General features: G+C 42.7%; 4 protein-coding genes across 4 annotated transcripts; all 4 read left to right on the plus strand.

The window, feature by feature from the left end:
- Positions 1-198: 198 nt before the first annotated feature.
- On the plus strand, positions 199-3,143 carry LOC117899068 (probable low-specificity L-threonine aldolase 2). Its single transcript, XM_034808835.1, has 6 exons — positions 199-313; positions 878-1,088; positions 1,923-1,997; positions 2,067-2,469; positions 2,555-2,691; positions 2,748-3,143. Exons 2-6 carry the CDS (start codon positions 881-883, stop codon positions 3,065-3,067), a joined length of 1,143 nt encoding a protein of 380 aa, XP_034664726.1. The 5' UTR covers positions 199-313; positions 878-880; the 3' UTR covers positions 3,068-3,143.
- A 5,856-nt stretch (positions 3,144-8,999) lies between these two features.
- Positions 9,000-11,750, plus strand: LOC117899065 (nose resistant to fluoxetine protein 6-like). The gene is made up of 9 exons (XM_034808832.1): positions 9,000-9,270; positions 9,336-9,696; positions 9,757-9,830; positions 9,889-10,091; positions 10,157-10,269; positions 10,325-10,538; positions 10,601-10,782; positions 10,840-11,308; positions 11,381-11,750. The coding sequence occupies exons 1-9, from the start codon at positions 9,000-9,002 to the stop codon at positions 11,636-11,638; spliced, it is 2,145 nt and encodes a 714-aa protein (XP_034664723.1). The 3' UTR covers positions 11,639-11,750.
- Positions 11,751-12,201: 451 nt separating this feature from the next.
- LOC117899066 (nose resistant to fluoxetine protein 6-like) lies at positions 12,202-14,878 on the plus strand. The gene is made up of 9 exons (XM_034808833.1): positions 12,202-12,481; positions 12,566-12,926; positions 12,987-13,060; positions 13,116-13,318; positions 13,381-13,493; positions 13,549-13,762; positions 13,825-14,006; positions 14,063-14,537; positions 14,606-14,878. The coding sequence occupies exons 1-9, from the start codon at positions 12,217-12,219 to the stop codon at positions 14,825-14,827; spliced, it is 2,109 nt and encodes a 702-aa protein (XP_034664724.1). The 5' UTR covers positions 12,202-12,216; the 3' UTR covers positions 14,828-14,878.
- Positions 14,879-16,300: 1,422 nt separating this feature from the next.
- LOC117899466 (nose resistant to fluoxetine protein 6-like) lies at positions 16,301-18,945 on the plus strand. Its single transcript, XM_034809482.1, has 9 exons — positions 16,301-16,586; positions 16,652-17,012; positions 17,073-17,146; positions 17,202-17,404; positions 17,467-17,579; positions 17,635-17,848; positions 17,906-18,087; positions 18,145-18,613; positions 18,682-18,945. The coding sequence occupies exons 1-9, from the start codon at positions 16,316-16,318 to the stop codon at positions 18,943-18,945; spliced, it is 2,151 nt and encodes a 716-aa protein (XP_034665373.1). The 5' UTR covers positions 16,301-16,315.
- The last annotated feature ends 370 nt before the right edge of the window (positions 18,946-19,315 follow it).

Genomic DNA, 19,315 nt, shown 5'->3' on the forward strand with positions numbered 1-19,315 from the left:
CAATGTGTTCAGTGTGAAGGAGCTTTGAAAGTTGGTCTTCTAGCTTTGCAGGACAGTGTAAAAACGTGTCTGGAGAGAGCTTTCCCTCTCTTGCTTGAGCTTTCGGCCGGCACGTCGATCGATCGCACTCAATTGTACATTGTACAGTAAAGTAAAGTAAATCTTTTATGTTGCTCTCCATAATGCTCGTTCGTTCTCTTCTGGAAGTAAACTCAATGCCGGCAGCTGTTGGGGGTCACTTTTTTTTTGTTACTCGTGCGAGCACGTTGTGTTTTATTTTTCGCATTCACCGCCTTATCAATTAATTGCTGATGTGAGTTCTTTTTACTTAAAAGTTTGTTAATTGAATTAAGTATTACGAAAGTTGAATACGCCGGTGTTATAATTGAATTAAACTGACAAGTGTCAAGTGTTCGAGCATAAATATTATTGCTGAAGGTTATATAATCGTAAATCAGTGTTCAAGTGGTGCTGCCTGTCCATAAAATATCAGCCAAGAGCACACCAGACACTGGCTAATCAATTGTATGATGCAAATGAATATCAAATTATGGCAATGCAACTGACGTGGTCTGATTTGATACCCTAAGCGCAGGGTAGTACGATTTTAGCTGGCAAGGGAGCTTTCTGAATCTTTGTGCAAATAAAAATAAGACACGACCTATCAATCATTGTGAGATCATCTTTGGATTGTTCAGTCAAATTTAATCAAGAATCGGCTGATCGAACGATCCGTAAGAGCAGCAAAAGCGTCAGCTATAGAAGCTAGACTTCCCTCTTACCTTTAATGTATTCAAACCATAAAGAAAGTGAATCAGCATAACACAACTTATGCAAATGCCACACCTAATCCACTTCCGTCCGCAATCCACATTAGAAAATGTCTCCCTCCATTGTGGACCTACGCTCGGACACCGTCAGCCAGCCCACGGCTGAGATGAGGGCCCGCATGGCCACGGCCGTAGTCGGGGACGATGTCTATGGGGAGGATCCAACCATCAACGAACTGGAGGCGAAGACAGCGGCCATTTTTGGCAAGGAGGCCGGACTGTTTGTGCCCAGCGGCACCATGGGAAATCTGCTGGCAAGTGAGTGGCAAGACATGCACATAAATAATACGGCTCAGGGCAGCACATTCTCAGCCTCTCCATGGAATGGACAAGCGCGGGGGTCTGTTTGTGGGAGTCGCTTATGTTTATTAGTTTAAAGTGCGGCCAGTTTCGGATTACAAAAGCCAGGGGCAGCACCAGAAATGTGGCAAACAAGAAAAAGAAAACCAAGTTGAGGGAGAAACAAGAAAGCAGAGCTCATATCATGCATCAGGTACATTATCGTAAAGGTTAAGGGCGCCCATAAACATAACATTAATTTTTATAGACTTTAATATTAGACGTGGACGTGTGCCACAGTCAACAGAAGGTATGTACATACATATATCTAAGAAGTGGAGAGGTTCCGAAGGAGCAGCAGCACCAGTAGGAGATGGCATGGGGAAGGGGAGCAGTCTCAGGACTGGGTGTGCCTCCTGAAAATTTATGCGTCCTCTCAAATTAATATTTCTAATGGAATTTGAAATTAGCATTTCATTCAAACGGAATGCACTGAGACTTACGATTGTGCTAATTTTTCACGAGGGTAGTTCACTGAGTATGCAGCGGGGAATGTTTTCCTTTTTTGTAGTCATCTCTTATAGTTTTGAGGCCATGATATATTATACAAGGTAGAATAAAACGATACAAGATAAATGTGCAGTTCATTTTTTGACACATAAAACAGCACAAAGTTGATGAATTACTGCATGTGGTGTAGAGGCTCTTAAATGAATTGTTTTTGGGGGATTTCTGCATGAATATTTAAGGCAGTTCAATTACCGCCCTCGCCAGCTAAGTGAATACTCGAGCATCTCTTTGTAATCCCCACAGTTATGGTTCATTGCCACAAGCGCGGCACGGAGGCCCTTGTCGGCGATTTATCGCACGTCTTTCTGTACGAGCAAGGTGAGACCAAGACACCGCAGAGGAGCAGAGAACAAACATTGACTGTGTGTATTCATTAATCACATTTAGGCGGAGCCTCACACCTGGCTGGCGTGCAATTAGCTACGCTCAAGAACGAGCCCGATGGCACCTTCTGCCTAACGGAGCTGCGACGCCGGATCCGTCACGACGACTACCACGAGCCCATCACCTCGCTGGTGGTGGTGGAGAACACGCACAACATCTGCGGCGGCAAGGTGATTCCTCTGGTCTTCCTCGACGAGCTGGCCAATCTCTTGCACCAGCCCGGAGTGGGCTGTGCTCCCATCGCACTGCACATGGACGGGGCTCGGGTGTTCAATGCAGCTGCCGCCCTGGGCGTCAGTGTGGCGCGCATCTGCCGGGACTTTGACTCGGTTTCCATTTGCTTCAGCAAGGGCTTGTCCGCACCGGTGGGCTCTGTGCTCGTCGGCTCCCAGCGGTTCATTTCGCAGTGGGTTTCCTCTCTCTCTCTCTCTGAAATCCCTTTCGATGCCAGCTAATCCTTTCTCTGTGTCTCCATTTCTGGTTTCTCGTAGAGCCCGACGCTTGCGCAAGGCTTTGGGTGGGGGCATGCGTCAGGCGGGCATATTGGCTGCTGCTGGCCTGGTGGCTATAGAGGAGGTGATGCCGCTGCTCGGCAAGGATCATGAGCGCACAAAGCGAATCGCAAAGGGTAACTATCCTCTTTCTAACAGTAACGAACCATTAAATAACGAACTATCCCATCAGCCATACATCATCTACAGAGTTCCAATATCACAGTGGATCTGGACACTGTTCAGAGTAACATTCTCCTAATTGAAATCAAGCGATCCGAGCTGACGGCCGGTGAGTTTGCCGAACGCCTGGCCCAGGTCGAGCCCCAGGAGCTGGCGACTGGAGTTACAGCCAAGGATGGCTCTGGGATTATACTGAAGGCCAGTGCTCGGGACTGGGCCTTTGCCCGAGTGGTGCTCTACCATCAGGTTGACGACGAGCAGGTGGAGCTGGCCATTAAGAAGCTGACCTTCGTCATCGGCCAGTACGACCAACGGTGGCCCCGCCTTTGAATGCGGACGCGGAATGGAAAGACAAACATAATTAGATTTCAGTTTTGTTCGTTTAATTAAAGAGGAGAAAGAAATGCTCAAATTTGTATTACTGCCCCTCGAGTGGGTTCAAGCTGCGTTTACATTCACGCATGACCGATTCCAAGGCAGCTCCATCGATGCTCACGGACATAAGCGGACTGTCCTCCTCTCTTTCCTTGAGTGTCTGCATGAATGACCGGCTGAATGAAATAATAAAATTATTTTAAAAATATTATTGTCAATTCTGCGATGTGCTCATCGATTTAAAAGCCTTCGTCCAAGGGCATCCTTTGGGCGCCACAGCTACAGCTCCTCCGGGCCCTGCTCTATCCTGGCCGTCGGACATTTGTGATTTATAAGCAAACTTATCGGAATGCGCTCAAAATGATTACGTTCCGGCGGATGGCTGCCAGGCCTGGGCATCCTTACAATAGATTAGAGCCGGGCGCTCTTTGGGGCTGAGTGAATGGCATCAATAAGAGGCGGGATTTTGATGTAGGACGCCCTTTGTCCTGGCCGGCATTGAAATGTTATATTTTATAAATTATGCTCCGCCAAATGAAACGAAATTCAATTAGAGAAATTGCTGAAGCATTTGATAAATTGAAATTGAATTGACTCGTCCAAAGTTGCTCTTTGTCTGACGGCTCTTCACTCCACTCCCGCATCAGCCTCTCGGCACGATTAATGTAAAGGAAAAGTCATCTCCCAAAATGGCAAGTAATTACAGAGCCAGATTTCGAGCGATTCGATCAACTTTCAGCTGCATTTGATTTCCCATTAGTTGAGCCCAAAAGTATGCACTTGCCTTCGAACAAAAAAGCACACACGCGAGCTTTTGTAATGGAAAAGAGGGGGAAGGAAAGATGGAGAGAATCTATAAATAGCTGCCAGACATGCGACGCGGCTTGGGTGTGAAAATGCCTGTTTGCTGTTATTGCTTCTCGCCAGAAACTCCCCATCATCGTCAATGTTGTAGTTGTTATCGCTGGCGACGTCATCATCGACGTTCGTGCCCTCTCTGTGGGCGTGGGCTCGAACCCCACTTCTGACAAATCCTTTTATTATTTGAAAATTTTTATGTATTCTATTATTCTAAATTAACTTTATGTTATTTTAGGTTAACGGAGATGTGAAGATTAAAATTTTTAAACTTTTATGGAGATATACAGCACATATACAGCTTTATATATACAATTTTAATTAATTGATCGATTATTTGAATCCATTTAGAATATATTCCTTTTTATTTAATGTATATTCAGATTTTTTGTATACATAATTCTATTTTGTTGGCCATTAAAGACTTTTTTTGTCTAAGGATGCTCCTGACATAATTTCATGTAATTTTGGCTCTGCAAACATTAAATAGCATTTCTAGCCAATTACCGTAATTAAATCTTCGGACGGACAAGGCTTCAATATGCACTGCATTCAATTATTTAAAACGTGCACTTTTCCTAGGCGTTTAAACATATAAATTGCTTCTAATGAACTATTTAAGCGAGTTTTTAACGAGGGGCGTGTGTGTCTGTGGATGTGCCTGCATTTGATTTAGTTAAAGTTTAAGTAATTTAATTATGCATTTACACTGTCATATCCTATTAGGTAAAGCCACAATACGTTAGTATTTCTATTAATTTCGTAGGGATTTTCAATTCAAATTCGCCTCTTAATGGCCATTAGCCTGTTTATTATCGCGCCGAGCGTATCTCAGGCTTTATTGGCAATGCCGCGCCGCGTTTTATGGCACGTGCCAGCCCCGCGGATTGGTTGGGGCTCAGACTAAAAGTGTTTCATATGCCTTTTGTTATATGCGCGATACATGATGAATGGCTCCTTGGCCCTATAAAATATGATGGAAAAACGCCATTCCCTCATTATGGCAGTTGAGCAGCATTGGCGTGCTACACTCCCTATGCCCCGTCCTTTACTCGACCAACTTAAACGACAAACTGTCATGGAATAAAGTCATAAACCCCAGGCCCAAGGAGCAGGCTGGGATTGCGCTGAGGTATAAATTGAAATTTGCATAAAGTGGAGCTGGGCCCAGGTGCAGCCCCCTGCAGATTCGTGGAAGCAAAATGATAATTCAATTTCAATAACTCCATGGAAATCGGATCTGTAAAGGGTGTTTGTTGTAAACCCGTTCTCCCATGTTGTCGGTACATTTTAAGCACTCTTTTATGGAATGTATTTCGTTTGATGGGTTTTCGGGTGCTCTAATTTAATTAATTGCATGCGCCTAACTAAAGTCAAACAATTTCCGCATTTAATCAACGAGAAAGCAAACGAATGACTCACAGACGAAGGCAAAGGAAAAGCGAGATATGAAGGATACGGAATACAGTCTATCGGGTAGTATGGCGTCGGTGTGGCTGTAAGTCATGCGAACTCATTTCGAAAATTAAGCAAATGTGTTCAAGTATAGGTGGCTGTAGCTGTGTGGGTGTGTAAGTATAGCTGTGTGTTTTCTCCGAGTGTGTGTTTTTCTGTGGTTTTTCTCGGTTTTTGTGGGGGCGTGTCTAGGTGCGCATAACGTGATTGCCGCCAATTTCATAAGGGAGCAAATTGATGATGAGCTAATGCTTTGAAAATTATTGGCAAAAAATATAATAGGTTTACGTCGCGTTCAAGCTTCGAGCATTTAAAGTACTCACGAGAAGGAAAATAAGGAACAGTCGCTGCTGCTGTGGATTCTTTAAGGGCACAAGAACATGAGTTTATAAATTCTCTTGAATTTCTCAGCTTTTCTGTGTACCTAGGTGGAAACTGCCTGGAATATGCAAAAACAGTATCATTTTCATAATGTTCTATTCATATTTACCAGGAAGACATATTTACGACGTCAACTACTTAAATAAGGGACTTCAAACCTCTTGAGATTATAGCTCTTGAGAGCCTATAATGGCTAGGCGGTGAGTAACACATTATCTAGCCGACCATCTTATCATAATTCTTGTTATATGAAAATTGTTTTGTTTAATTACGCATTTGTATACTCTTTCGAAGCTGATCTATAGCCGACAGTCTTTTACAGACAATATTTAATGCTCTATTAGTTTGCAAATACTTTTGTGGTTTGTTGGAGAGTATACGCTGACCCAAGAACATTTTCATATTCAGCTTGAAGGCTAAAAAACACTCCTGGATAGCGATTATTATTATCGTTCGAATGGCTTCGAAACTTTCGTATAAAATCACTGACAAGTGGTGAAATATCATCAATCGAATACGTATTAGAATGGTAAACGTATTTGTCACTCTATTTGTCTGCGGACTGGTACTCGTAGGTACCGCAAAACATAAAGACGGGGATATACCACAGGAGTACCAGCGTCTGATATCTCTGCGCTCTCTAGGAGTCGAGTTTGCCGAACACTCCCGCAATGCATCGCTCTCGGACTTGGATCTGTTCCAACCACGAATACCTAGTCAAGAGGATCTGATTTGTATCGCAGACATGGCTCAGTTCATGCAGGCACTCACTACTGGAAAATTGTGGGCAGCGAAGAGTGGGTGAATAATGATAATTATATTCAAGTGAATGAGAATTGAATTCGATGAATTTTGCGAGCAGTGATCGATGCATGAGGCTCCATTCCCTCAGGACTTCTTTACGGAAATATCATGCATCTTGGAAATTTTGATGAGTGCGTCAAAATCAGCAAGGAGATAACCAGTGGTCACAGCATAAATGGAAAATACTGTTTTATCAGCGTACCCATCGCATCCAGTGCACTGATGATTGGGTCGTACTTTCCGGCTACATGATCTGCCTCACACGTGAATGCATTTTTGGAGCAGTTAATGCAGAAGCTGTTTAACTCGAGCAGCTTAAATATGAATATCAAAGAGGCTACTTGCCAGACAAGTAAATCGAAGCACTGGGATGACAATTTTCACAGTGTAAGTACTGCCGTGTGGCATGGGAAGAATGTTCTTGAAATAATTTTTTGGGGATGGCAGTGTGCTTCTTGGCCTTATAGGTTCTATTGTGGCATTGTTCACAATGTACGACTATTTCCTATGCCAGGATCAAAGTGAGTAACTGAGGAAACAAAATTACATACATACATGACATCGATGTTTGATTATCAGACCAGGTTCCTGTCGCTGTGAAGATTTTCTCGGCACGTGCCAGTTCCGCGCCCTCTTCCGCATTGTTGACAGCAAATCGAATCCGAATATTATCAGTTGCCTGGATGGAATCCGTTGCATGTTACTCATCTGGGTGATATATGGACATGAATATGGTTTTGCACTGGCAGGTCCGAACATAAATACTATCCATATCTTTTATGTAAGCTACTTCAATATTGTTTTTGCCAAGGTATTCATGACTTCTCTTTCTAGTGGGCCGTGTAACCCTTTGCTAGCTTTATTTTACATGGATTTTTCTCTGTAGATTCATTTTTCTTTATCGGTGGCCTGCTGGTGGCAATGGTTGCGTAAGTAAGAAGTAATTTTTAGAAATGTTTTTAGTCTATCAAAACTCATTATTAACATTCTGACAGATCCAAGGGAAAGCTGAATGTGCCTTTAATGTATCTGCATCGGTTCATTCGAATTGTTCCGATCTTGCCATTCTTGTGTATATGAATCTGATGACTGTTATCACGGACGGACCGCTCGCTTATAGTAAGCCGCTTAACAACGCCGCCTGTGAAAGCGGTTGCTTTTGGACGATGCTGTTCGTGCAGAATTATGCAACAAGCAATATTGTAAGTCACTGATTTTCTTTCGTTGCGACAAGTACGACTTTATGTTTCAGTGCCTGTCCCATTCGTGGTACTTGGCCGTTGATATGCAACTGTACATCATCTCTCCGCTTCTGCTGGTAGCTCTCTATAAGTGGGGAAAAAAGGCAGCCGCTGGCATTGTGCTACTAATAGTGCTAGTCTCGTCTTGCTTCTTTTCCACAATGATGATCAACAACTACTCAATGCTCATCAAGTATGTGCACGATTTTATATTTTGAGTTTTCATTCCTTAAATTTATTGAATTGAAGGACCGGATTCAATGGAGAATCCAGTAAGAAACTGGTCGGAACGACAACGATCTTAGGAAGACAGACGATCTTTAAGTTTAGGAAACTGCTGTCAAAGAGATTGTCCCAGAACAGTTAACAAAATAATTATTACCATGTACTATACATAATTGTTGTTGTCATTTTGAAATACCGTAGTAATAGTTGACAAAATATACATTTTTACAAGTGGGCTCTCAATCGCCTAATCTGAGTAATTGCCTCTTGTAGAGACTCCCAGTGGCCAGGCGATGAGTATTCATTTTATTTCCGGCTATCTAATCATACAAAAAGAATTGAAAACTAAAAACATTAAGACTAGTAACATTGTCATGCATCTGTTAATAAATAAAGAAATATAAACAAAATAACTTAAAAAAAAATGATCATAATACTGCGATCAAAAAAATAACTATGTCTTTCTTTCTTTATCTTTTATGTATTTTCTTAAATATGACATTTCTTTTCTTTTGTCTGCATATACATAAGTATGTACATACATATGTATTTACATTAAAAAAACACTTTTACGTATGTGCATATGTACATATGTATGTACATACATGTGCATATGTAAATATGTATGTACTACATACATATGTCCGATTTTCTTTGTGCAGAAAAAGGTTCGAAAACAAAATTTGTTTAAGGAAAATAAGCTTTGAAGATGGGGTAAAGCGACTAACAAGAATTTCTACTGATTGGACATGGTAGGGGACTCTTGTGAGAATGAAAACGGTTCTCTGTATAACAATCTCCTTACTGATTCGGCTGAAAGGCTGGCACAATGAAAGATAGGGCTATCGCCAGATTGCCTTCAAAAGTTTGGTATAAAATTCAAGAAAAATTATTAAAAGCCATCAGTCGAATGAGTGAACAGCATGGTGAACGTATTAGTTACTCTCTTTGTCTGCGGACTGGTACTCGCTGATGCCGCACAAGTAAAAGACGGGGATGTTCCACAGGAGTACCAGCGTCTAATGGAGTGGCGCTCGCTGGGAGTTGAGTTTGCCGAACATTTCCGCAATGCAACGCTCTCGGACTTGGATCTATTTCACCCACGAGTACCCAGTCAAGAGGATCTGCTGTGTCTGGCGGACATGGCTCAGTTCATGCAGGCACTCACTACTGGAAAATTGTGGGCCCTGAAGAGTAAGTGAATAATGAAAGTGATATTTAAGTGAGTGGGAACTAAATTTGATAAATTTTGTGATCAGTGATCGATGCCTGGGGCTCCATTCCTTCGGGTCTACTTAACGGCAACATCTTTGACCTGGGTAACTTCGATGAGTGTGTCAAGATCAGGAAGGAGATCACCAGTAGTCACAGTATAAATGGAAAGTACTGTTTTCTCAAAGTGTCCGTTGGTTTTCTGCCTCAAAATGTGGCACGTTTTACCAACAACATGAGAATTGCATCATGTTTCCCGGCGTCATGCTCTGCCGCTCACATAGATGCATTTCTGGGTCAATTAATGCAGAAGTTGCTCAACTCGAGTAGCATAAGCATGCAAATTCGGGAGGCCACCTGTCAGACAAGTGAATTGAAACCCTGGGATGGAATGACAATTTTCACAGTGTAAGTACTGCCGTGTGGCATGGGAAAAATGTTCTTGAAATAATTTTTTGTGGATTGCAGTGTGCTTCTTGGCCTTATGGGTTCTATTGTGGCATTGTTCACAATGTACGACTATTTCCTATGCCAGGATCAAAGTGAGTAACTGAGGAAACAAAATTACATACATACATGACATCGATGTTTGATTATCAGACCAGGTTCCTGTCGCTGTGAAGGTTTTCTCGGCACGTGCCAGTTCCCGAGCCCTCTTCCGCATTGTTGACAGCAAATCGAATCCGAATATTATCAGTTGCCTGGATGGAATACGATGCTTGTCACTCATATGGGTGGTATTTGGACATGAATTCGGATATGCAGCAAGCTCTCCAAATATAAATAACCTGGATCTGGTTACGGTTAGTGAACTTATTATCGTACCTTGTAATAATCTTTTATCTCTTAAGTCTTTTTGGTTTTTCAGTGGCTCGTGGAACCTTTTTCTAGCTTTATTCTGTACGCATATTTCTCGGTGGACTCATTTTTTTTTATTGGTGGCCTTCTAGTGGCAATGGTTGCCCTTCGATCAATGGAAAAGTAAGTTTTAGAATTGTTTTAAATCCATCAAAGCTCATTGGTATCTTTCTAACAGATCCAAGGGAAAGCTGAATGTGCCGTTGATGTACCTGCATCGGTTCATTCGAATTGTTCCGATCTTGGCAGTGGCCATTCTTGTGTATATGAATCTGATGACTGTTATCACGGACGGGCCGTTGGCATATAGGGAGTATCATGGCAAAGAAGCATGCGAAAAAGGATGGTTCTGGACCCTGTTGTGTGTGCAAAACTATGCAACAAGCAATATTGTAAGTCATAGATCTCAGCTCCTTCCATTGTTTGATTGATTACGATTACATTTTTGTTTTAGTGCCTTGATCATTCCTGGTACTTGGCCGTAGATATGCAACTATACATCATCTCTCCCCTTCTCCTGATTGCTCTCTATAAGTGGGGAAAGAAGGCAGCAGCTGGCATTGCGGTGCTGGTGCTCCTAGTCTCTTCTTGTCTTTTTGCCACAATGATGATCAACAACTATTCAATGCTCACCAAGTAGGTCCACGATTTGTATATTTATAGTTAAACTTAAATAACGATATGCAATTTCAGGAACGGAACGGGAGGAGATGCCAGTAAGAAAGTCTACTCTGCCACGCACACGCATGCGGCTCCATGGCTGATTGGATTTCTTTTCGGGTATTTCTTGCACTTGAATCGGGGAAAGAAATTCCAGTTAAGCCGGATTGCCGTGTGGTCTGGATGGGTGCTTAGCCTTGCCATGATCTTCACTTCGATCTTCGCCATGTATCCTGCTGCCCAGTGGAGTGCTCCGCCGTTGTCCACTCTCGAGGAGTCTTTCTACTACACACTCACCCGAGTGGGCTGGCCTCTAGCTCTATGCTGGATCGTCTTCGCCTGCATGCAGGGCTATGGTGGTTTGGCCAACAGTTTCCTATCCTCTCCATTGTGGCAGCCCCTCTCGAGACTCTCCTATTCTGTGTACATGTGGCATATGTTTATGCAAGAAATGAACCTCAGACTCACCCGGACGAATACATATTTTTCGGACTACAATGTGGTAAGTTTTGTTTCCAACAGTTGATTGAAAGCTCTAGGTGAGATGCAACGAAAACTAATAATCATTTTTCAGATGCGTGACTTCTGGTCCGTCTTTGGATTCACTCTATTGATTTCGTATGCATTGTACATTACAATTGAGGCTCCTTTGGGCGGACTCGGTAATCTTATACGACCCCAGAGGAAAACTATTATGCAGCCCTTAGCTCCAAGCGAACAAATCAAAACGTCAGCCGATGTCCAGCCACTTGAATTAAATGACAGAAGGAACCTGGTTGAGCACGAAGTGCCCAGGATAGAGGAAACAGCGATTGCCTCAGAAAAGCAATAGATGCCAATAATTAAATGTTTTTTAGTGAATACAGGATGCTTTCCCCCTATACGTATTGTTCTCATATAATTTGTTCTACAGACAGTTATGGCAACATCGACTCGGATTTTGATGCCTATCCAGAAATTATATACGAGGGTCGTGGTCGAACATGTGGTTTTTTCTTTCAACAAGACGAATATATCCCTAAGTTTTCAAATACCGTGATCAAAAATATCCCTACCAAGTCCCATGATTATTGGCAGAGGTTGGTCCTGTCAAGCATTAAAATTCGATAGGAAAAACCACAAGTTCACGTGACTTTCTATTCTGCTAAATAAACAATTTGTAAAGATATGGGGCGTTAAGATTAACAGAGACCAGATGTGTGCTTCCGACTACGTCGAATTTATACTGATTGGCAAAAATTAAGTGCTAGATGTGCTAGTCTCAGTATATACTTACCCAAAATAATCGCTATTATAATCAACTCGTGGGCTGACACACTTCTTGATAGGGCTATCTCCAGATTGCCTTCAAAACTTTGGTATAAAATCCCTGGAAAATGGTGACATACAATCAATCGAATAAGTATCAGCATGGTGAACGTATTCGTATTTGTCTGTGGACTGGTACTCGTCAGTGCCGCACAACTAAAAGACGGATATGTTCCACAGGATTACCAGCGTCTAATGGAGCTGCGCTCGCTGGGAGTAGAGTTTGCCGAACATTTCCGCAATGCAACGCTCTCGGACTTGGATCTTTTTCACCCACGAGTACCCAGTCAAGAGGATCTGCTGTGTCTGGCGGACATGGCTCAATTCATGCAGGCATTGACAGCTGGACAATTGTGGGCACTGAAGAGTAAGTGATTAATGAATAACAAAACATTGAATTCCAGTGATCTAAAGTGTGAGTGTGATCTAAATTTGATAATTTTGTGAGCAGTGATCGATGCCTGGGGCTCTATTCCCTCGGGTCTACTCTACGGCAACGCATTTCATCTCGGTAACTTCGATGAGTGCGTCAAAATCAGCAAGGAAGTCACCAGCAGTCACCGCATAAGTGGAAAGTACTGTTTTCTCATCGTACCCATTAGCTCTACAAGTCAGAGTGCGGCGCTAGGATCCAGTACTCTGAGGATAGGGTCTTGTTTTCCGGCTTCATGCTCTGCCGCTCATATGGATACGTTTATTGGCCAATTGATGCAGAAACTATTCAACTCGAGTAGCACAAGCATAAGAATTAGCGAGACCAGCTGCCAGACAAATGAATCGAAACCCTGGAATGGCATGCAAATTTTCACAGTGTAGGTACTACCCTGAGGTATGGAAAGAATGTTCTTGACTTACCTTCTTCTGGATTGCAGTGTGCTTCTTGGCCTTATGGGTTCTATTGTGGCATTGTGCACAATGTACGACTACTTCTTGTGTCAGGATCAAAGTAAGTAACGGATAGAGCTGATGATGAATGAATTACCTTGATGTTTGATTTTCAGACCGGGTTCCAGTGGCTGTGAAAATTTTCTCGGCACGTGCCAGTTCCCGCGCTGTCTTCCGCATTGTGGACAGCAAATCGAATCCGAATATTATTAGTTGCCTGGATGGAATCCGATGCATGTCCTTGATCTGGGTGATTTTTGGCCACGAATATATATTTTCGCTAATTTCGCCGAATATTAATAATCTCTTTGTTATTTCGGTTAGTTTCAGCCTTAGTATATAAACACAAATGATATTTAATATCCTCTCTTTATGTTCTAGTGGGCCGTCCAACCCTTTTCCAGCTTTATTCTGCACGGGTTTTTTTCAGTAGACTCATTTTTCTTTATCGGTGGCCTTCTGGTGGCAATGGTTGCGCTTCGATCCATGGAAAAGTAATTTTTAGAATTGTTTTAAACCCATCAAAGCTCATTGTTAACTTTCTGACAGATCCAAGGGAAAGCTGAATGTGCCGTTGATGTACCTGCATCGGTTCATTCGAATTGTTCCGATCTTGGCAGTGGCCATTCTTGTGTACATGAATCTGATGACTCTTATCACAGACGGACCACTAGCCTCTGCGGAGTATCATGGCAAAGAAGCCTGCGAAAAAGGATGGTTCTGGACGCTGTTGTTTGTGCAAAACTATGCAACAAACAATATTGTAAGTCATAGGACTCTGTTCCTTCCATTGTTTGATTGATTACGATTACATTTTTGTTTTAGTGCCTTGATCATTCCTGGTACTTGGCCGTAGATATGCAACTGTACATCATCTCTCCGCTTCTCCTGATTGCTCTCTATAAGTGGGGAAAGAAGGCAGCCGCTGGCATTGTGGTACTAATAGTGCTAGTCTCGTGTTGCCTTTTTGCCACAATGATGGTCAACAATTTCTCAATGCTCATGAAGTGTGTTATCTATCTTTCGTTTGTCTTTGAACTGTTTTGACTTCTTGCAATTGCAGGAACCGAGTAAAGAGTGAAGAAGATGGTGACAAGAAACTGTACTTTGCCACGCATACGCATGCGGCTCCTTGGCTGATTGGATTTGTCTTTGGGTACTTCCTCCACCTTAATAGGGGAAAGAAATTCCAGTTAAGCCGGATTGCCGTGTGGTCCGGATGGTTGCTTAGCCTTGCAATGATCTTCACATCGATCTTCGCATTGTATCCTGCTGCCCAGTGGAATGCTCCGCCGTTGTCCACTCTCGAAGAGTCTTTCTACTACACACTCACCCGAGTGGCATGGCCATTGGCCCTTTGCTGGATCGTCTTCGCCTGTATGCAGGGCCATGGTGGTCTGGCAAATAGTTTTCTATCCTCCCCGATGTGGCAGCCTCTCTCCAGGCTCTCCTATTCCGTGTACATCTGGCACATGTTCTTCCAGGTAGTAAATTACAGGATCCTACGGACCAATACCTATATATCGGATTACAATGTGGTAGGTTTTGATTCCAGTATAGGGTTGAAATTGTTTGAGTAGAACTAACATAAATTACTATTTTACAGATGCTGAAGTTCTGGTCCGACTTTGGATTCACTCTATTGATGTCGTATGTGTTATACATTATAATTGAGGCACCTTTGGGCGGAATCGATAGTCTTCTACGACTCATGAGGAAAAGTGTTTCAGCCGATGTACAGCCGCATCAATTGAATGACGGAAGGAATGTGGATAAGCCCGAAGTGCCCAGGGAAGCGGAAAAAACGACTGCCTCTGAATGGCAATAGATGCTAATACCTAAATGTGTTACAGTACATCAAGTAAAAATTGTTTTGTTTGTATTGTAGCATTCATTTTTGAGCAATATTTATTCGAATGAATTGAATAAAACGAGCTGGAACGTTTTAAAAACCGTGCTCAGTCAATATGTGAGCTATGTGAGCTTTATGTAACTAATACGTACAATATATTACGGCATAAATGCCGGAACTTGTATCGGAGCCTGTCGATCTCATTTAGTATCGAATTTTTAGGACAGAATTAATTTCTTAGTTTGATCATTCCTTTTTTTTCTGCCACTTGTTATGAGAGATGGAAAAACAGAGACAAAGATAGTTATGGCTAGTTATGTTTGTAACTAGCCTTTTGTCCGCCTATGGTGCGCTAGGCGTACTCAGCTGTTGCTCATCGCAACAATATTTTTACATATGTATGTATGTATGTACATATGTATGTTTGTATGTATGTATGTAGTTATGTTGCCTGTGCGACAAGTAAAAGGCTTTGGAGGTTTCTCTTATAAGAGTGTTATTAGAATCTTACGGCTTGAACTTAGGGCTATTTGAGACTGCTCCTTGGCCTAATCTATATTCCGACACAGGTTGGACCTTGGATTTCACTCTCGAGGGTATATTTCCCCTTGCACGCCGCTTGGGTCGACGTCGCGCGGCCACGGCCGACGCTGCCAAGCAAACAACGAGACTTTCGTGCACGCGGTGCCCGTACTTTTCCATGGGCGTCTCCGATGCTTTCCACCTGCTTCGTAACGGGATCAGACACTGCCTGTCTGATCCGATCTTCCCTCTGCTCTCTCGTGATTCTCCTCTCCCCTCCGCCCGAGTTTTCACACAATTCTCTCATCGCTCTGAGAGAGAGCCCTCAGCCAATTTGCCGTTATAAACAGACTTGCCTTAACCCTATGTGTGTGAGGATATTTTTCCTCACAAGTTCTAATATAATTTTTCTACTTCGTTTATCCAAAAGGGTAGAGAATCATGGCTAAATCAACTAGGACATTGAAGCTGGTCGATGCTGGTCATGCTGTCACAAGACTATCCCTAACCTCTTCGATTACCGTGTATAAGTACAAACAGCTCTGCCAAGTCCCATGATCATTGGGCAGAGTTGTGTCCTGTCAATCATCACGAATCTATAGGAAAAATAGTAAATTGCATGTGACTTTCTACAATTCTGCTAATTTAATTCTTTACAAAGAAATGGAACGCACATATCAACAGAGCCCACTGAAATCCATTGAACAATAAATAAATTAAACGATTACTTGTGAAAAGTATAAATAAACAAGATTTGTGCTTCCGACTACGCCGAAATTATACTGATTAGCAGAACTTATCAATGATGTTCGATTGAATTAAGTGCTTCGTTGTGCTAGTCTGAGTGAGTATCTAGATAGTCTTATCGCCAGACTGCCTTTGAAGTTCTCCTATAAAATCACTGGTAAATGGTGACACACAATCAATCGAATAAGTATTAGAATGGTGAACGTTATAGTCACTCTGTTTGTCTGCGGACTGCTAATTGTTAGTGCCGCACAACTAAAAGACGGAGATGTTCCACAGGATTACCAGCGTCTGATGGAGCTGCGCTCGCTGGGAGTAGAGTTTGCCGAACATTTCCGCAATGCAACGCTCTCGGACTTGGATCTATTTCACCCACGAGTACCCAGTCAAGAGGATCTGCTGTGTCTGGCGGACATGGCTCAATTCATGCAGGCATTGACAGCTGGAAAATTGTGGGCACTGAAGAGTAAGTGAATAACAAAACATTGAATTCCAGTGAGTGTGATCTAAATTTGATAATTTTGTGAGCAGTGATCGATGCCTGGGGCTCTATTCCCTCGGGTCTACTCTACGGCAACGCATTTCATCTCGGTAACTTCGATGAGTGCGTCAAAATCAGCAAGGAAGTCACCAGCAGTCACCGCATAAGTGGAAAGTACTGTTTTCTCATCGTACCCATTAGCTCTACAAGTCAGAGTGCGGCGCTAGGATCCAGTACTCTGAGGATAGGGTCTTGTTTTCCGGCTTCATGCTCTGCCGCTCATATGGATACGTTTATTGGCCAATTGATGCAGAAACTATTCAACTCGAGTAGCACAAGCATAAGAATTAGCGAGACCAGCTGCCAGACAAATGAATCGAAACCCTGGAATGGCATGCAAATTTTCACAGTGTAGGTACTACCCTGAGGTATGAAGAGAATGTTCTTGACTTACCTTCTTCTGGATTGCAGTGTGCTTCTTGGCCTTATGGGTTCTATTGTGGCATTGTGCACAATGTACGACTACTTCTTGTGTCAGGATCAAAGTAAGTAACTGATAGAACTGATGATGAATGAATTACCTTGATGTTTGATTTTCAGACCGGGTTCCAGTGACTGTGAAGATTTTCTCGGCACGTGCCAGTTCCCGAGTTGTCTTCCGCATTGTCGACAGCAAATCGAATCCGAATATTATTAGTTGCCTGGATGGAATCCGCTGCATTTCCCTGATCTGGGTGATTTTTAGCCACGAATATATATTTTCGGTATTTTCGCCGAATATTAATAATCTCTTTGTTATTTCGGTTAGTTCCAGCCTTAGGGTATAAACACAAATGATCTTTAATATCCTTTCTTTATGTTCTAGTGGGCCGTGCAACCCTTTTCCAGCTTTATTCTGCACGGTTTTTTTTCAGTAGACTCATTTTTCTTTATCGGTGGCCTGCTGGTGGCAATGGTTGCGCTTCGATCAATGGAGAGGTAAATTTTGGAATGGTTTTAAATCCATCAAAACTCATTCCTATCTTTCTGTCAGATCCAATGGAAAGCTGAATGTGCCGTTGATGTATCTGCATCGGTTCATTCGAATTGTTCCGATCTTGGCAGTGGCCATTCTTGTGTACATGAATCTGATAACTCTTATCACAGACGGACCACTAGCCTCTGGGGAGTATACTGGCAAAGAAGCCTGCGAAAAAGGCTGGTTCTGGACGCTGTTGTTTGTGCAAAACTATGCATCAAACAATATTGTAAGTCATAGGACTCTGTTCCTTCCATTGATTGATAAGATTACATTTTTGTTTTAGTGCCTTGGTCATTCCTGGTACTTGGCCGTGGATATGCAACTATACATCCTCTCTCCCCTTCTCCTGATTGCTCTCTATAAGTGGGGAAAGAAGGCAGCCGCTGGCATTGTGGTACTAATAGTGCTTGTCTCGTGTTGCCTTTTTGCCACAATGATGGTCAACAATTTCTCAATGCTCATGAAGTGTGTTATCTATCTTTCTGTGTGTCTTTGAACTCTTTTGACCTTATTTTACTGCAGGAACGGAATGGCAGGAGATGCCAGCAAGAAACTGTACTCAGCCACGCACACGCATTCGGCTCCTTGGCTTATTGGATTTGTCTTTGGGTACTTCCTCCACCTTAATAGGGGCAAGAAATTCCAGTTAAGCCGGATTGCCGTGTGGTCCGGATGGTTGCTTAGCCTTGCCATGATCTTCACATCGATCTTCGCATTGTATCCTGCTGCCCAGTGGAGTGCTCCGCCGTTGTCCACTCTCGAGGATTCTTCCTACTACACACTCACCCGAGTGGCATGGCCATTGGCCCTTTGCTGGATCGTCTTCGCCTGTATGCAGGGCCATGGTGGTCTGGCAAATAGTTTTCTATCCTCCCCGTTGTGGCAGCCTCTCTCCAGGCTCTCCTATTCCGTGTACATCTGGCACATGTTCATCCAGGAAGTGAACCTCAGAAACCTACAGACTAATTCTTATTTATCGGATTACAATGTGGTAAGTTTTAGTTCCAGTCGTGGGTTAAAAGTGTTTGCCTGGAACCAACATTACTTTTAATTTTTCAGATGCTTAAGTTCTGGTCTGACTTTGGAATTACTCTATTGATATCGTATGTGTTGTACATTATAATTGAGGCTCCTTTGGCCGGGTTTGATAGTCTGCTTGTTCCCCGGCCGAAGACTGTTAGCCAGACAGCAGCTCCCATGGAACCAAAGGTAGATTTAAACGATGCCCCAGTCCAGCAGGAGCAGTCGAATGACAACGAAACCAGGAAGCAAGATTTCCCTAAAGCGATGGAAGCAGAAGTCCCACCGTTTGCCTCTGTTTAGTTTTAAATAATGTTATTTTAGTCTATTATTTTCTGATGTAAGAATCTTAAAATTTCATTAAATGTTTTCTTATCTATAACAGATAATAGTTGGACTTATCATTTAATACTAAGATCGGGCTATTGACCAGATGTCAGTCTTTGAAGGGCCTTCACATGCTTTACCGCCAAATGACTCTTGAAAATGACACTCTAATGTGTGAAAATATTAACGAAATTCGCTTAAGTAGCCAATAAATCGTATATAACAGATGTCTGATTATGTCACTAACCATGACTATCACAAAATAGTGGTTGGGTACGTGATTGGTAAATACAATGCGTTTAAAGAAGCAAACAATAATATTTCAGGACATTTACCATCCAGAGTT

This window comes from Drosophila subobscura, chromosome O (assembly GCF_008121235.1).
Source record: "Drosophila subobscura isolate 14011-0131.10 chromosome O, UCBerk_Dsub_1.0, whole genome shotgun sequence".
Classification (NCBI taxonomy): Eukaryota; Metazoa; Arthropoda; class Insecta; order Diptera; family Drosophilidae; genus Drosophila; species Drosophila subobscura.

Bases quoted from the DNA above. Each gene is read 5' to 3' on its own strand.
- LOC117899068 (XM_034808835.1), top strand. From the start codon at position 881: ATGTCTCCCTCCATTGTGGACCTACGCTCGGACACCGTCAGCCAGCCC. The intron at 1,998-2,066 runs GTGAGACCAAGA...AATCACATTTAG, and splicing joins CGTCTTTCTGTACGAGCAAG to GCGGAGCCTCACACCTGGCT. The intron at 2,692-2,747 runs GTAACTATCCTC...CTATCCCATCAG, and splicing joins CACAAAGCGAATCGCAAAGG to CCATACATCATCTACAGAGT.
- LOC117899066 (XM_034808833.1), top strand. From the start codon at position 12,217: ATGGTGAACGTATTCGTATTTGTCTGTGGACTGGTACTCGTCAGTGCC. The intron at 13,319-13,380 runs GTTAGTTTCAGC...TTTATGTTCTAG, and splicing joins ATAATCTCTTTGTTATTTCG to TGGGCCGTCCAACCCTTTTC. The intron at 14,007-14,062 runs GTGTGTTATCTA...TTGCAATTGCAG, and splicing joins AATTTCTCAATGCTCATGAA to GAACCGAGTAAAGAGTGAAG.
- LOC117899466 (XM_034809482.1), top strand. From the start codon at position 16,316: ATGGTGAACGTTATAGTCACTCTGTTTGTCTGCGGACTGCTAATTGTT. The intron at 16,587-16,651 runs GTAAGTGAATAA...TTTTGTGAGCAG, and splicing joins AAAATTGTGGGCACTGAAGA to TGATCGATGCCTGGGGCTCT. The intron at 18,614-18,681 runs GTAAGTTTTAGT...TTAATTTTTCAG, and splicing joins ATTTATCGGATTACAATGTG to ATGCTTAAGTTCTGGTCTGA.
- LOC117899065 (XM_034808832.1), top strand. From the start codon at position 9,000: ATGGTGAACGTATTAGTTACTCTCTTTGTCTGCGGACTGGTACTCGCT. The intron at 9,271-9,335 runs GTAAGTGAATAA...TTTTGTGATCAG, and splicing joins AAAATTGTGGGCCCTGAAGA to TGATCGATGCCTGGGGCTCC. The intron at 10,270-10,324 runs GTAAGTTTTAGA...TCTTTCTAACAG, and splicing joins GCCCTTCGATCAATGGAAAA to ATCCAAGGGAAAGCTGAATG.